The sequence below is a fragment of the Nesoenas mayeri genome (assembly GCF_963082525.1).
Source record: "Nesoenas mayeri genome assembly, chromosome: Z".
Taxonomy (NCBI): domain Eukaryota; kingdom Metazoa; phylum Chordata; class Aves; order Columbiformes; family Columbidae; genus Nesoenas; species Nesoenas mayeri.
This window is the reverse complement of record NC_137542.1, coordinates 49,248,677-49,265,692: the sequence shown is the minus strand read 5'-3', so window position 1 is coordinate 49,265,692 and position 17,016 is coordinate 49,248,677. Positions and strand designations below refer to the sequence as shown.

The 17,016-nt window shown below is 36.2% G+C and overlaps 1 protein-coding gene across 1 annotated transcript in view; it reads left to right on the top strand.

The window, feature by feature from the left end:
• The window catches only part of IPO11 (importin 11), an 83,571-nt gene that overhangs the window by 22,425 nt on the left and 44,130 nt on the right, over positions 1–17,016 (top strand). Inside the window, exons 10-21 of the mRNA XM_080362944.1 lie at positions 2,269–2,317; positions 4,013–4,083; positions 5,459–5,651; positions 6,062–6,214; positions 6,491–6,534; positions 7,404–7,494; positions 9,274–9,321; positions 9,942–10,047; positions 13,920–14,046; positions 15,136–15,175; positions 15,358–15,392; positions 16,487–16,603. Coding sequence (XP_080219070.1) covers positions 2,269–2,317; positions 4,013–4,083; positions 5,459–5,651; positions 6,062–6,214; positions 6,491–6,534; positions 7,404–7,494; positions 9,274–9,321; positions 9,942–10,047; positions 13,920–14,046; positions 15,136–15,175; positions 15,358–15,392; positions 16,487–16,603 — 1,074 coding nt within the window. The remainder of the gene's footprint in view (positions 1–2,268; positions 2,318–4,012; positions 4,084–5,458; positions 5,652–6,061; positions 6,215–6,490; positions 6,535–7,403; positions 7,495–9,273; positions 9,322–9,941; positions 10,048–13,919; positions 14,047–15,135; positions 15,176–15,357; positions 15,393–16,486; positions 16,604–17,016) is intronic.

Below are 17,016 nucleotides of genomic sequence, written 5' to 3'. Positions count from 1 at the left end.
TCTTTGTCTTGTCAAATTCTATGGATAGAATTTGTCTGATCGAATTGAAAACCTGTGGTATGCAGCCCACCTGGGTGTTGGGAGAAGTGGGAAGAGAATAAGGGAATGCAAGCATCTCCCTTAATCCCAAACAGTGCTTTGCTGTAGGAATTGGGCACCTATGACCTACATCCTAAACTAAGACTTGGAGAATGAGAAAGAAATGGATAAGCAGATTGTAAAGCATACATCTATATTTACCTATACCACCACCTTTTAGAGCCTCTGTGCTGTTGGTGTCGCCCTAAGTTTGGTTTGGATCATCTATGCAGTCTGCGAGCTGCCTTGTTCAAGAAAAATCAATTGGTTCAGTTAAAAAAGTTAAGGTGATAATAGAATCATAGAACAGTTTGAGTTTGAAGGGACCTTCAAAAGTCATCTAGTCCCACCCTCCTGCCATTCAGAGGGACATCTTCAACTAGATCAGGTTGTGCAGAGCCCCGTCCAGCCTGGCCTTGAATGTTTCCAGGGATGAGGAATCTATCACCAATCCAGGCAGCCTGTTCCATTGTGTCTCACCACCGTCATTGTAAAGAATATCTTCCTCATGTCTAGCCTGAATCTCCCCTATTTTAGTAATGGGTGGTAGGCCGAGGGCTGTACCAGTGTGAGAAGTTTCCTGGTGATGTCCTTAACCAGGGCCCCAGGAAGGCAGCAGGCTTCCCTAAGAAGAGGGTCTGTTTGGGTCCTCTGTTCCCCTCAGAAGGGAGTCACCTACAACTACAACCCATCTTTTCTTCCTCATGGAGGTGGTTGTAGTACAGGGGATAGGCCTTTCTGATTCTGTCAATGCTTGTGGTGTAGATGTACCTTCATTTTCCTCATCCATTGTGGCCTTCTACATCCAGAGCCTCATACCTGTTGTACAGCGACACCTAGGAGGGCGAGGTGGGTTTCACCTGCCAGCCTGAGTGTGGATTTGCGGCCATTCACTCCTTTCCCTTGAGCTCCTGTCTGCAGTTTGGCAGGGGGAGGATACAGGACTCCTTTGATCTTGTGTTTTTACTGGTGGCCATTCCTGTCTCAGGGAGGCCAGAGCATGGTCCCAACAGTCTTTCTCCTTAGACTCTGAGGTAGTAGCACATCTGAACTGAGTTTGACTCAGCTTTCTGCTCATGGAATCATTTTAGTTAGAAGAGGTCTTAAAGATCATTTAGTCCAACCATAACCTAATTCTAGCACTAAACCATGTCCCTAAGAACCTCATGTACATGTCTTTCAAACACCTCCAGGGATGATGACTTCACAACTTCGCTGGGCAGCCTGTTCCAGTGCCTGACAACCCCTTCTGTGAAGAAATTTTCCTAATGTCTGATCTGAACCTTCCCTGGCACAACTTGTGGCCATTTCCTCTTGTCCTATCACTTGTTACTTGGGGGAAGAGACCAACACCCCCCATGCTAGAACCTCCCTTCAGGTAGTTGTAGACAGCGATAAGGTCTCCCCTCAGACTCCTTTTCTCCAGGCTAAACAGCCCCAGTTCCCTAACCCGCTCCTCGTCAGACTTGTCCTCCAGACCTCCCAACAGCCTCATTGGCCTTCTCTGCACTCTCTCCAGCACCTCAATGTCTTTCTTATGATGAGGGGCCCAAAACTGAGCACAGGATTTAAGGTGGAGCCTCACCAGCACCAAGTACAGTGGCCCAATCACTCTCCTAGTCCTGCTGGCCACACTATTCCTGATACAAGCCAGGATGCTGTCAGCCTCTTTGGCCTCCTGGGCACACACACTGGCTCATGTTCAGCCGCTGTCAATCAACACCCCCAGATCCCTCTCTGCCAGGCAGTTTCCAGCCACTCTTGCCCAAGCCTGTAGCGCTGCCTGGGGTTGTTGTGACCCAAGTGCAGGACCCGGCACTTGGCCGCCTTAAACCTCATACAGTTAGTCTCAGCTCAAACATCCAGGTGGTCCAGATCCCTCTGTATGGCCTTCCCACCCTCCAGCAGATCAGCACTCCCACCCAACTTGGTATCATCAGCAAACCTATTAAGGTTGATGTCATCCAAATCATTGATAAAGAGATTGAACAGAACTGGCCCCAATACTGAACCCTGGGGAGCACTAGTCATGACCGGCTGCCAACTGGATTTGGCTTCTTTCATAACTCTTTGGGCCCAGTGATCCAGCCAGTTCTTTACCCAGTGAATAGTAAGCCCATCTGGGCCATGAGCTGCATAATATAGTGCAAAATAAACTTAATCTTTTAAAGACACATTTATATTTTTCAGGGTTTTCTAAATGCAGTGTTTGAACGCCTAAAACAGTTTCTGGAGTGTAGTAAGTATCTGAATATTTTTCCTTGTATTGGTTATTAAACATTAGAAGTTGGATGAAGACACAATAATGTTTAGTGCATCATCATTAAGCATTTATATGTGAGATTTTTTTTTTTTAAGTCCACAGCTTTTACTTTAAATGCTCCTGAACTTTCTGAAATGGCTTAATTAAAAATACTGATTTCTGTCAACAGATTAAAATCCCACCAAAATTATACTTTGTGTGATAATGCCCATGTAAAAAAATACTCATCTCAAACCATGGGTTGACAAAGTATCCATATTCAAATATGTAGATGCTAGAAAAAACCCAAATCATCTTGAATTTTCTTGTTTAGGAGAGTTTTGTGTTTTTCCTGGAGTTTGCCATGTGTTTTTGTCAAATGGGAAATAAAGATCACATTTACCTCTATATTGTTTTTAACTGGAAGAGTAGTAGTCTGGGATGGGCAACCACAGGTTAACACAGTCACAAGAAATGTAAGTGTAGTTGGCAGGTGCTAGTGCATTTGCAGGCATTTTACCTGAAGCAAGGGAAAAGGAGATGATCAGAGGTGTTCCATCTCAATTAACACTTTTTTTTTTTTTTTTAATTTGTTTCTACGCTTGTAGTAGTCCTGGTGTAAGCCATTCATTCATTTGAAGCCTGTCAGGTCATTCTGTTAGGATTCAACACCACTTTTAGCTGAGAACAGATGTCTAAACTGAGTAGAAAGAATTGTAAATGAAGGTACTTGGCTTAGGAGCCTGGACTTAGGTGAAGAGGGCTGATTTGGGCTCTGAACTTTGTTTCTAAGAAAATATGAAAACAGTCACTGTGTTCAATTCCAAAATAAAATACCCTTTTTGTGCTTCTAAAATACAGGCTTCTTTGCATGCACCTGTTTGCCCATTCTACTCTATTATAGTCGTGCTCTTTCTGGCCCTTTTTCAATTTTTGGCTAGGTAATTGCCTAGCTTTAAGAAACTGAATTGAAAGCTGACACATTCCGAAGCTTGGTGGTTATTGTGGCCTCCTAGAACATAAGGTCTGTGGACTTGGAATGTTCTAAGATAAGAACCAAGTTGAAGCTTTGCATTTCCACTTTTCTAATCAATAAGTTGTTTTGCAAAAGCAGGAACAACTACCTTAGAATATTAGTGTTTACATGTATTATGTCATGGTTTTTGCCTGTATGCCTTAATTATGGCTTTTTTTTTTTTTAGTAAAAACTTTTATCTATTTTTTGTAAGTTGAGAATGTTTTCCCGTATCCATAATCAATTGTTTTTTTAAGGTGGAGTTTCTAGGAAAGCATATAGTGTTATGCAGTAAGGATATACCATAGTTTTAATAAAAGGACATTTTCATCTTTTCAATGCTTTTTTACTTCTTGCCTTTGCTAGCATTTTCTGGCATTATTTTAACTGTCTTTTGTCATTGAGTTAACAGTAATGTCTTTATTGTTTTATTCTGATCAGTTACAGTGAATCTCACTGCAGCTGAAATAGCTAATTTCTGCCTCCCCCAGAACTTCTTACCTTGAATTTGACTTCTCATTTATTCTGCCATAGAACTTTTTTTCTGGCTGCCATAATCCCTGAACTATATATAGAACAAGTTGTCCTCCAGTGTTATTTTTTTGAAAAACTTAGCTATCCAGAAAGAAAACGAAAGTCTGAAAAAAATGATAGTTGTTAAATATCTAATTTAACAGGTAGAAGTGTAAGAGCAGAAAATGTATGCAGAGATCGTCTAGAAAAGACTATAATTCTGTTCACTAAAGTGGTAAGTAAATTCTCCATTCAGTTACTGAATAGTTTACTATTCTGGAGCAGAAGTCCCCATTCAGATGTGTATATTCCTTAAATCCAATAGCCTTCAGATCTTTTAAAGAGGTAGAAGGTACTGTAACTTAAAACTTCTTTGTTATGAAATATATTTGAGATTTTTTTAAAGAAAAAGGGGTCTGTTTACAAATGCTGATGCAAGTTGTAGGAGTGAAGAATACGTTTCCTTAGCTCAAACAAAATTAAATGAATTCCATAAATAAATTATTTAGCTAAGATGTTGCTCATAAGAGAATTGCAGAAGGTTTGCTGAAACATTGGTATCAGCATTGATGAATAAAGAAGATACAAACTTTTTATCCTATCTTTTACAAGCAGTTAGATTGCTGTTCCTAAGGCCCTGTTAGTTCTATTGAATGACTAGCCACTTTTGGTTCATTGACAGAAAATTAACAAAAAACTCCTTTACCCTCTGTGACTTTTGTATTACATATTTGAGGTTGTCACCTAATTCTGTGCAACCATTAATTGCATAAATTTCAGAAAGTAATTTTAGCATTTTCACTTATTGTTTTTAAAAGATATAAAACCGACAGAATTCTCATTGTTTTCACATCCTGTTTTGGGGCCATGTATCTTATTTAAATATTCAGCCTAATAGTCAGAAGTAGGAAGCATCAGCCAGATTCACCAAAATTGAACTGAAGGTGCTCTGACCCAACATTCTTAGTGTTTACCATAGTACTTCCTACTTTGAACTAACAAGGAAAGCATGTGAGGCATATGCTTCTGTTTTATAGACTCGAAGAGAAAATACACTATTTAATAATCTAGCACCTGTAGAAATTCAGGTACAAGAATTTAGGCTTAAGCATTTTCGAAGTAGTGGAGTACATTAAAGGAGCTGACCAGTGCATTCTAGACCACTAGTTGGAAAAGCTAAGCTAAAGAAGAAAGTGCTGTACTGCAGTGGAGGGGGAGAAAACCATTTTTTTCTCTTTTTTCCCCGCATGCCTCTTTTACTTAGAATAGTTCTAGGAGGGATGAATTATGTGCTAAAACATTCAGAGTTTTAAGTGTGGCTGATATGATTTATGTACTATGTTGCTAGCAAGCTGCTCTTGTTGAAAATGTAAAAACAAAAAAACAACAAAAAAACTTGAACATGAATCAAAAATTTCAGGGCAAAATAATGCTTCATTAGGCATCAGTACTGATCTTTTCCTAATTTACTGTCTGCATGCAGTTTTCTATTATTTTATGTAAATTAGCACTTGTTTCTGAGAACTAGTTTATGAAAGCATTTAATAAAAGACTTGCATAAAAAGTCATTTGATATATCTTTCTTGCTCTTCTGCTTCCTTAATTTTTAGCTTTTGGACTTCCTGGATCAACATCCTTTTTCATTCACCCCTTTGATTCAGAGGTCATTGGAGTTTGCTGTAAGCTATGTATTCACAGAGGCTGGTGAAGGAATTGTATTTGAGCGGTTTATTGTACAGTGCATGAATCTCATTAAGATGATTGTAAAAAATTATGCTTACAAGCCATCCAAAAACATTGAAGGTACTGCTGCTATTTACCATAAACATTTTTATATCTTGAAAAACATTTTGCTAGTTATTCTCAACAGTAAAACTCCTTTAAGACATTCTTCTGAAGCACTTAATGCTTTAATAGTTAATAATATACACTTCTGTCTCTATATTAATAATTCTTATTTTGATGGTTAAAATATTAATGTATATAGACACTGACTTGCTAAAGTAATTTTGAATCCACAAGGAGCATGAAGCTTTGTTAATTATGTCATCAAATGGTTTGATACAGCTTTCCTTGCTTTGATAAACTGGGATGTTTGCTGTAATTGACTAAAACCAGTAGTCAGTTTTTTTCTGAGAATAAGCATTTATTACCTATCAATTTTTGATCACTAAAACACTTAATTGTAACTTGAAATTTTTTTTTTATTTCAGATAGCAGTCCTGAAACTCTCGAAGCACACAAGATTAAGACAGCATTTTTCACATATCCAACACTAACGGAAATATGTAGGAGATTAGTCAGTCATTATTTCCTGTTGACAAAGGAAGAACTAATGATGTGGGAAGAGGATCCAGAAAGCTTCAGTAAGAAATGTGTTGTATAGTTGGCTGCAGTTTATTTAGATACTGGAGTTTCATATCCACATTGCCTCTGTAAATTGCCTACTTGCAATACTGGCTGTTTTCTGAAGTCTTGTTACATGGACAAATATTCCAAATATTCCTTCTAGAGAAATTTCTCAGTAGTCTGTGATATTCAAATATCTACCTACTAAACTTTATTTGAACTGTAGTTGAAATAATACTTTTATTTTCTTTTCTTTCTTTTTTTTTTTTTTTTTATTTATTGTGAAATCATAGCGGTAGAAGAGACAGGAGGAGATTCTTGGAAGTACAGCCTCAGAGTAAGTGTTACACTTTGAAAAAAAACCATTCAGTGTTTCTGGATGCATTTCTTGATAGTCTTGTAGCCAAGAGAGATGATGGTAGAAAGATAAGCTCATGCTTTTCAAAAGAATCTTTAGTTAAAAAATTTCATTAAAATTAGTATAAACTTTGTTCATTTATCAACGTTCAAGCATGCTGAAATACACTGGAAACTATGCACTTCATGTTCGAGGAGGGAGGTAAAAGGAGTCTGCTTCAGCATTTGTATTGTGTAGTATCTGATGGTTATTAAACCTAGCAGTTGTTTCTTCTTTGAAGTGGTAACTTGTATTATCACTTACGACTTTGTTAGTAGACATGAATGAAGAAAGTTTCAGATGCATCTACATTAGCATCTTAGTTCAGATCAAAAATGTGCTTTGTTGTATTGAATCTCCCAGTTATCACTGCTGGGATTTGCTTTGCAGAGATATCTCAGAGTTTATTTATTGAGTTACTTTCATTTTAAACTCAAAAACCCAACCCCGTTCTTCTAGTGTGTTCCAAGTGCAACTGGTTATTCAGTCCAGACGACTCAACTAGAGCTAATCCAAAAAGAAATTGTGACATACCTACAGCGTGGTCACTGTCTCCTCAACACCAGCTGTGTCACTCCCCAGATCTGTTGTTCTTCTACTGCAGAACTGGCTGGTATAGATACAGCTGTCAAAATCTTGCAAAAGTTAAGCATACTGTATGATAAGAAGAGTGGTATTTCATATGATATGAATTTTGCTATAAATGATCTTCAGTACAAGATATTCAGCACTTACAAATTTCAGCATAAAATGTATAATAATAGCCTTTATTTTGATGGATTCTAAACCAGATATTTTATTTTTTTCAGCCATGCACGGAAGTTCTTTTTATTGATATTTTCCATGAATATAATCAGACTCTTAGCCCTGTGCTGTTAGAAATGGTTCACAGTCTACAAGGTAAGTTCTTTAACAAAGGAGCTGTAAAATGTAGAATTCTTTACATTCACTTTTGTCAACTGTTAAACAACTTTGTGATGTCTAATTATTTATAGTACATTCATTATGCATTTTTGAAAGAATGTGTTAATATTTTAAAATTATTTTTGAAGCTACCATAAAGGAAATGCAATGTATATATGTGAAAAGAAAATCCTAAGGATTATTTCCTTTTCATTGTAACTCTTTTAGATGACTGACAAAGATTGGGGCTTTTCTACTTGTGTGAGATTTGAGGCTTTCTTGAGAACAGTTGACAATAAATTGAATTAATAAGTTCTGTAGGTTGCTTTTTACTGGGAACTTTCTGTTCAAATGTTGCAAGGCAGTCTATGGTAATTCTGCCATATCTCTGCAAAAATCTTTGGGAAAAAAAAAAAAAAAAACCTTCAAAAGAACAAGTTCAACTTACGCTCTCATTTTGGAGACTGTAGAGGGCTTTCCAAATAAAAAGATTTGCAAATTTTGTGTTTTTCTGTTTGAATCATGGAATAGTTTGGGTTGGAAGGGACCTTCAAAGGTCATCTAGTCCAATCCCCCTGCAATGAGCAGGGACATCTTCAACTAGATCAAATTGGTCAAAGCCCTGTCCACCCTGGCCTGGAATGTCGCCAGGGATGGGGCATCTACCACCTCTATGAGCAACCTGTGCCAGTGTTTCACCACCCTCATGGTAAAAAATTTCTTCCTCATGTCTAGCTTGAATCTCCCCTCTTTCAGTTTAAAACAATTTCCCATTGTGCTATCACAACTGGCTGAAAGGCTGCAATAAGGTCTCCCCAGAGCCTTCTGTTCTCCAAGGCTGAACAACCCCAACTCTCTCAGCCTGTCCTCGCAGCAGAGGTGTCCATTCCTCAGATGACTTCAGTCTTCATAGACTGAGGAATGATTCAGGTTTTCTTCATCCTCAAACTGATTTTTATGGTGGCCATGGAAGATAACGAGTAGTAACTACTGCTTTGTTTACCCTGTCATTTTGGCTTTAGTTGTTTCCCTGCATTGTATGTCACCTGACTTAAAACATTTTATATTTGTCCTTATTAGACTGGATCATTACTTTCTATTAAAAATAGAAATAAATACTCATATTCTGAGGGTGGTTTATGACTTCACCTCCAGAATCTCTTTATGCACATAAGTTTCAGGATGCCTTGCTCTGCTGTAGTCCTGGGAGTGGTAAAAGTATCCTTACAACAGGGTTAACAGTTACTTTGTTTTTTCCAAGAGTTATGGAAGTTAATAATTCCATGATCAAAGATACATATATGCTTGCCTTCTTTTTTTTTTTTTTTCTCTTCTGTTGAAATACTAGATGGTATTAACGATTCATTAATTCTTAAGATTTTGGAAAAATTTTACTTATAAAGTGTAAGTACACAAGTACATATATATAAAGTATATAGGAACTGTTGGAAGTAGTGCCACATTGTCAATAGTCTTCAGCAATTTGTGAGTTTTGAATCTGTTCGTTTAAAATGTATGCTTCTGCCTGCCGTGCTGCTGTTAAAACTGTTCAGTCCCAAAGAAGTCCATCAAAAATAGAGCATGAAAGCAGAGACTTGATTATAGTTGAGACTTAATTACATATGTTCTCTGAAAAAATATGGAAACTGAAATAACTGGACTTGTGAATAAAACAAAAATAGTGAGGCAGTCTTATTTCATAGCATACTTAGGCCCAAATTGCTTTAGTTCTTTGTTTTAGTTACATTTTTTCTTTATTTTAATGTTGTCTTGTAGGACCTACCAACATGGAAGATACCAGTGCTATACTGATTAAAGATGCTGGTAAATTAAATTTTGCTTTATGTTTAAAATAACAGAGCTGCTTTTGTATATGTGCTTGACTTCTTAAAAATTGCAGAATGAATTTGCAAGATGTTTTTTAAGACACTAGGAGAGTAAGACCTAAATTCTATTTCTCCTTGCACTTGATGTCATTATTTTCAAAACACTTATATAAAAAAATGGTGCTTTTTTCACCTTTTTTGTGAAACAAACCCTTAGCCAGACAGTCTCCCTTACTGTCCTTTCCTTTCCTTTCTGCAAATAAGTGAGCTACAAGGCTCCCACAGAGATACTCTGTCCATTGTACAAGTAAGGAGATTTTATGGCAAAGGAGAAGAGTTGACTAAGACCTCTAATGGAACAATTCCTGATGTCACAATAAGATCTTCATCGATCTTATGTCTTTGAACTTTCTTCTGTAATATCTTTCTTTTACTAAACATTCTTCCAGAGTTAACTTTACCATGGTCTGATAATACCTTTCTTCAGAAAGTTGTGCTTAATTTTGTTTTCTTTATTTATCCAAAATGTTTTCAGAAACTTAAATTAGTCTGATTATTTAATACTAAAATCATTTAGTATTTAAGCAAACAATAAGCATAAATATATATTTTTCCCAGTGTTTAATGCAGTTGGACTGGCTGCGTATGAGCTATTTGACAGTGTGGATTTTGATCAGTGGTTTAAGAATCAACTGTTAGCAGAACTACAGGTTGCTCACAACAGGTAAACACCTTAGTTTGTTATACCTTCGTTTAAATATGAATTGTTGATACAAATCTTTTAACATATGATGTCAAGTAACTGCAGACTTCAAAAATACTCAACATTTAAATGTATCCAATAAATGAGCAGTGTTATGAAATAAATATTGATAGCTGATACAGTCACAGAAGTGATAGCGTTCATGAAATTTTCTGTTTATATTTAAATTACTGTGTGGCAGATACTACCAGCCTTCTGTAAAAATAATGAGTCTATCCTCTTGCAAGTATTTGAGTTGACTAATCTTTCTCAGGACAGCCACCTTTGCTCACTTAAAGAGAGATACGTAGGCCTTCTGAGACCCCAGAGGCCTTCAGGCAGCAAAGGCTAACTGCAGTCTGCGGAAATCTCTGTAAAACTGTAGCTCAGCCAAAACAGTGATTTGTTCTTCTCTGCTAGTTTCAATACATGCCCTCTATAGTGTTCTTCTGTTGATTTTGCCAGCAATGAAGTGAGGAAGTGAGGATTTGTCTTGTGTTGTGTTGTAAAGTGTGAATGATTACAGGCTGGTTCTACATCAAAAGTATTACATGGCACATCTGCTGGGGGTTTCCTTTCTCACCAAGGTTCCCTTCACTTGGATAGCCTTCACATGAAAACCTTTGTTTTGGTTAGTGGATGTCATAGGATATTTTCAAAGATGCTTTTGGCATCTCAGTCCATGTCTACGACTGCCTAGGAGAGTGTTCCTCCCTGTTCCTGAAACTGTCACGCTTCCTCAGGGGAAGGACAGTAACTGCTTTGTATGTGCTAATCCTTATCTGATGACTTCTCAGTCATCCTTTGGCTCTGAATAAGTATTTCCTGTTTTTCCTATGAGTCATTGGCAGTGACCCTAATGGCCTTTGAAGAATTTTACTATTTCTTTTCTTTGTATTTGCCATTAGTCTTACCACACATAATTGTTAACTGTAATATATACTAATTTGTTTGCTAATACCCTTAGGAGCCACTATAAATTGTAAATGATTTTCCATAATGGCCATCTTTTCCAAATGCCAATTATAGACACTTTCTTTACAAATACAGTTCAATTTAAGGTTGAGTGGAAGATCCTGGTGCACTTAAAAATACTGAAATGCTTCTTTGCCTTATAATATACTTCTTAAAAATGAATTCTTTACTTTTGGATATCTAACCTTACTTCAGAGGCACAGAATAAGTGCTACAGTTGTTTACCTTTTTCTCATTACGTTGTGGGTTTTTTTTTTTTTTGCATGATCTCAACTTCATCTTGCTTTTACCAGTGGCCAAGTACTCTAACAGGTTAAATGACAGAAGAGCACGAAAAAATGAGAGATCTTGTATATATGATTGATCCTTTTTTTTGTTGTACCTCCTCAGCATTGATTTCCGAATAAAACTGCCACAGTATTTGTAGCTTTGGCATTTTTATACCATCCACCCATATAGCATTAAGTAAAACTGAGGAAAGTCTTCTACAATTGATATGGTTGTGTTTACAGTAGGGAAAGACACTTGATCTAATGATTTGGTTGGCATTTTTGATATCTCAGGATGAAATTCCTGTGGGGACAGAAGCTTGCAGTAGGAGTCATCTGCAAGTTTGAAGCTTCATTTGCTTCAGCTGCTTCTACTGTCAGCAGCGCTGGAGACCACCATGGCAATAAGGGAGACTGTGGTAGTAGTTTGATTGGAGTGCTACTTTAACAACATCTTCAGGAATATATATGCCGTTGAGATAAAGCAAATTGGAAGGCATGATCTGCTGTCCTGAAGAATGTCCCATGGTGATTAGCATAGTTGTTCACAGATTGGTTCATGTCTGGGAGCACAAGCCTATGCCTTGTCAGCAGTGACTGTAGAGTTTGCTGTGTTTTGTTTTCTTTGAATGTTTCATTGTCCATCGATAGTGAGACTGTCAGCTGTGGCCATAGCAGTAGGAGAAATATAGGATTAATGAAAAAATATTCTTAAAGGTATTTAGAAACATTGCATTGCAAAATTTATCACTTGCCATGGTATCTGGTTTTGTACAGAGTAAGGAGAAACTTTTCCATAATATGAAAATACTTTACTGAATACAATCTCTCACAATAATTAAATCTTAAAACAACTTTTCCTGCTGAGAGCGAGTATCAATGTCACACTTAATATTTTGGTATCAAGTGAGATACTTTGGACTTGAATGTCTGAATGCTGTACAGACCATGTAAAGCTACTGTCCTATGACTATTGCTGCCTTATTTTGGAATATGGTCACTTTTCCCATGAAATCTTTATGTCCAGCAGACTCCATCTGCTTATACTTAGTATATGCTCTTACTGTAAAAGCTAATGATGTTCTAAGAGGTGAGCTTTTCCCAGGAGTGAATGTAGAAAAGGTAGGACCTCAAAAATCAGCACCTATGAACAAACAATAACACCAAAAAACAAGCACTAGCCCCCCAAAAAACAAACAAACAAACAAAACCAACAACCCAAAAGCACACTATCTTTTTCTCTACCAGGGAGAAAGAATTATAAAGATACATGTAGGATATATGAATTGTACAACAGATGTCACCAGAGTTGAAAATCCTTTGTATCAGGAGACTTATGTCGTGTAATTTAAAACTTTTCTTTATGTGATAGTTGTTTGAAAACTATGCAATGCCAATCTCAAAACAAACCTCTTTTTTAATATTCTGATTTTTGTAAGATTATGTATAGGGCACGAGCTTTCTAAGCATAGAAGTTGTATCATCACAGCTTCTGGAATAAATAGAAGGACATGTTAGTAAGGCAACATATTGTGTAAGTCTTGTTTCATCATGGCTTGTTCATGCTTCACTGCGACTCAATAAATCTCAAGCAAAACTGAATTGTTATTCCTCATTAACTTTATGTTGCATTCTGATGAACTGCTGTAAACATGCAACTTCCACAACTTTCATGTTCGCTAAAGTTGTGCTTTGTTAACTATCTCATGGTTATCGGAATGTTTTATATATCACATTTATTAAATATAAAGAAGCCTTGATAGCTTCCGTTTAAATTGATGTCTTAATAGCTTACATGACAGCAGTTCATAAAATGAAAAATACATTTAGGATAACAAAGCAAAATAATTTACTTGAAATTCTGTGGATGGGGTTCATCTTGCCTAATTTTATATGTCTGCAAGTTAAACATTTAAATTTGAGCTGCTTTTGGCCATCACCTTTTATAATCAGTGGAGAAAAACAGCAGCTCTATGGAATGCTTTTCTTAATCATTATGTTAGGTAATCCAGCTCGTTGCCTTTCTGGTTCTTACTTCTTTGTATTAACTCGAAAGCTGTTTGTTTTGTACCTTTATTGCAGTAGTGGTGCACGATTAGGTAATGTCAGTTCTTTCTGAGAATAGTCTTAGATTGATGACAGAAAATACTGTGGCAGTTGCTGTAATGGAGTACTTAAGTTTGCATTTTTAAATTGTATTAGACCTAAAATTTTTAGCGTAAAAGAAATATCAATGAAATTGCTGGAGAGTATGGTGATCACAGTAGACTCCCTGGTGGCGGTAATAAATCTAAGATTTATTTTTAGTTTAGTTTATCGGTGTGCTATGTGCAGAATAAACTGTATCTCTACTGGGATCTTCAAGATTCAGTCAATTAAGATGAAAGTTACCTTTTTCTGACTAAGTTGGTGTTTCCTGAGCCTTCTAGTAAAGAATTTTGATGAAAAAAATTCTTCATTAAAGTTCTAATATTGGTCTTGACAAACTACATCTTCTATTGGGGAATAATGTTTTCCTTGTGATTCTTAGTTTTCTTTTTTGTCAAAGTGTTCTACAATGGCAAATATGATGAGTTAATGAGTATATTTTTTTTCCCCCCACTTTTAAAGATATAAACCAATACGGCGAAGAGTAATTTGGCTGATTGGGCAGTGGATTTCTGTAAAATTCAAATCAGACTTGAGACCTATGTTATACGAGGCAATTCGTAACTTGCTTCAAGACCAGGACTTAGTGGTAAGTATAAATGAGTGATGTTCTGTAAACACAGCTGAAACAGAAATACCATACCTTATGTAAATTTGATTGAGAACTTCACACCTTGCAGTCTGTTTTTTTTCCAAGAGAGAATCTGTTGGGAAGCTGTGGAGGTATTTAGTTGTTGAGATGTTGAACAATAAGGTCAAAGACATAAAACAAGCCCTTAAGATAATCACTAGGTGATTACATCAGTGGGAAAATGAATGACAATAGTGACAGTCTGTTTTTTTAAGAAGAAGTTGTGAAGGGTCTGGAGAGAAATAATTTATAAACAAATGAACAGTTTATGTACATCAAACAGGGTTATTCTGTGAGTAGTCCCTGCAGTATACAGTATTATTTTAGCATCAACAATATTTATGTGCTAACAGAATAGTGTTTGTTGCTAAGCTGGTTGAGTACAACTCTGTGGTTTTAAGCTACGATTTCAGTAGACCAGCAGGCAGAGGTTGAATTGAGAAGCTGATTTTGTGATTGTTTCTTTCTTTCTTTTTATTTTTACTTTTTAAAATTTTTAAACAGACTTAGCAGCCAACTGATAGAGCTACTCTGTTATGGCAGTCATAACAGTTTTTTCAGTGATTCCAGACAGCTTTAGCAGAGCAGGATGTGTTTCTGTGTCGATCTTGTGACTGCTTTTGGTTGACACTTTTGGAGCATCTGAACATCTACCAGGGAAGAACATGCCAGCTTCTTGACTATATTTGAATCTGTGCTTTATGAGTGACAGCAAGCCATGAAATAATCCCAAGTTAAACTCCTTCTCTGTTGCAAGAGTTTTTATCACAGGCTACTTTCTTATTTAATTCTTTCTTGACCTTCATGAAGGTTTTACCTGAGAAATTTCTCCAGGTGGTACCACTTTAGCAATGCCAAATAAACTGTAAAGGATACTGAAATGAAAATGTTTGTGTTGAACTAACTACATTTCTTAGAGGGTGACAGAACACACAGAATGATTAAATTGCCAAAACAGCAACTGCTTTGATATTGTCAGATATTATATTGATAAACAACAGGCTTACTGGACATATGTGTAATACACCTTGACTTTTCTTCTTTCAGGTCCGTATTGAGACAGCTACGACACTGAAGTTAGATATCCTTTTATGGACAAAGATGTTTGATTAGCTCTCAATTCAGAGTTACTGGAAAATAAACAACTTTAAACTTACACAAAAATTATAACATGAAGAATTTGATAATATCCATGGAATATTTGCTTATTTGAGTCTTGTATCCCTCTACAGTCTATATTATTTTTTCTTAATGGTTATTTACCTGTAGACGACTTTGAGTTCAGAACTGACCAGTTCCTACCGGTAAGACCATTTATATGAACATATTCTGATGAGCAGATAGATCTATAGAGGAAAGAAGGAAAAAATGTCCAGTTTCATTTCAAACCACAGTATTTAGTAGTTAGTGTGTGTGTGTTTTTTGGTTTTTTTTTTTTCAGCTTTCATAAGCCAAAATATGTAAAGACTCATACTGTTGCTGCTAAGGTTGGTGATGTACAATACACAGACAGGCAATTCAAAACGTGTTGCTATTATGACTATTACAACTTCCTAGCATTGTGTGTAGTACTCTCATTCTCTCTGCATATATATATATTTTACCAGACGCTAAATTTCTTCATGCTATGACAATATGAATTCTGTCTTCAACAAGTCTGGTCACCAACGTGACTTTCCAGTATGCCTGTTTCACACAGTACTTTTCAACCTACTGTTTCACAAAAATATTAAATATAAGTGTGTGATTAAAATAGCACCATAAAAACATAAACTGTCTTGGTCTCCTACATTTGCGTTCTTTACAGTGGTCATTACTATTGTCGTTAAGTAAACAATGAAATGTTAAGCTAAACATACAACACTTATTTTGATCACTGAAACTTAGCAGGTACTTTTTTCTTCTCATTTGATTATGACTTCTTTGTTAATTACAGCTCTCTTGTGAATGAACAAAACAAAAATGCAGAGTGCATCTACACTGTTCAGTATCTAAATTTCATCTGTGACCCAAAAGCTGGAAGAGTGTACCTTTGCTTTGACCCTAACAAAGTGCTCCTTCTGGAGAGATGCCCTTCAGCTTTATAATGTTTTATCTGTGAAGTCATGTTTATACTTGCCCAAACATGAGAATGGCTTATGTTCAAACTGGACAACATTTGAATAGTTTTATTAAAGAGTCTCTGTAAATATTTTTATCTTGTTTTAGACAGTGATTGGTTAGTGTGATTGGCTAGTGTGCCATTTTCCCAATGAAAAAGTAACATTTTGCATACTTTGCAATTGTCTTTCAAAGTTCACAGATGTCTTAGAGTGGTAGGAGTATGCAAAAATCACCAATTCATGTCACCAGTTGTATTTTTAATGGTCTAATCTGTACTTATTTATTTTTATTTCAGTATCTAGAACCCATGTTTACACTGCTCTTTCAGCTGCTTCAGGAAGTAACACAGTGTGACACCAAAATGCATGTTCTTCACGTTCTGTCTTGTGTGATTGAAAGAGTGAATATGCAGGTATTTTTTTTACAGACTTCAGTGCTAATTTTCTACTTCAAATACAGAGGATGACTTTTTGCTTTACACAAAAATAGTGTAGTTGATTAGTAGACTAGTTATTGTTATGGTCAATGCTTGCATTATTTGTATTCCTTGGTTCTCTTGTCCTTTTCCAGTTCTCATTTATCTTTTTTGTAACATGTTCTTGCTCAATTACTGCTTTTCTTTATTTACCGTATATTTTTTTTTGTATCAACTCATCTTTTAGAGTACAGGAAGACTTTTACTGCTTATCTTAATGCATTTCTTTCAGTTTTCTTTTTTTAATTTTCACTTTAAAATCTAATTGTCTCATCTTATATCTAAACTAGTATTTTATTAAATCTTATGTATTAAGAGACATTTTGGGGGTCAAAATGCTTCACACTCGC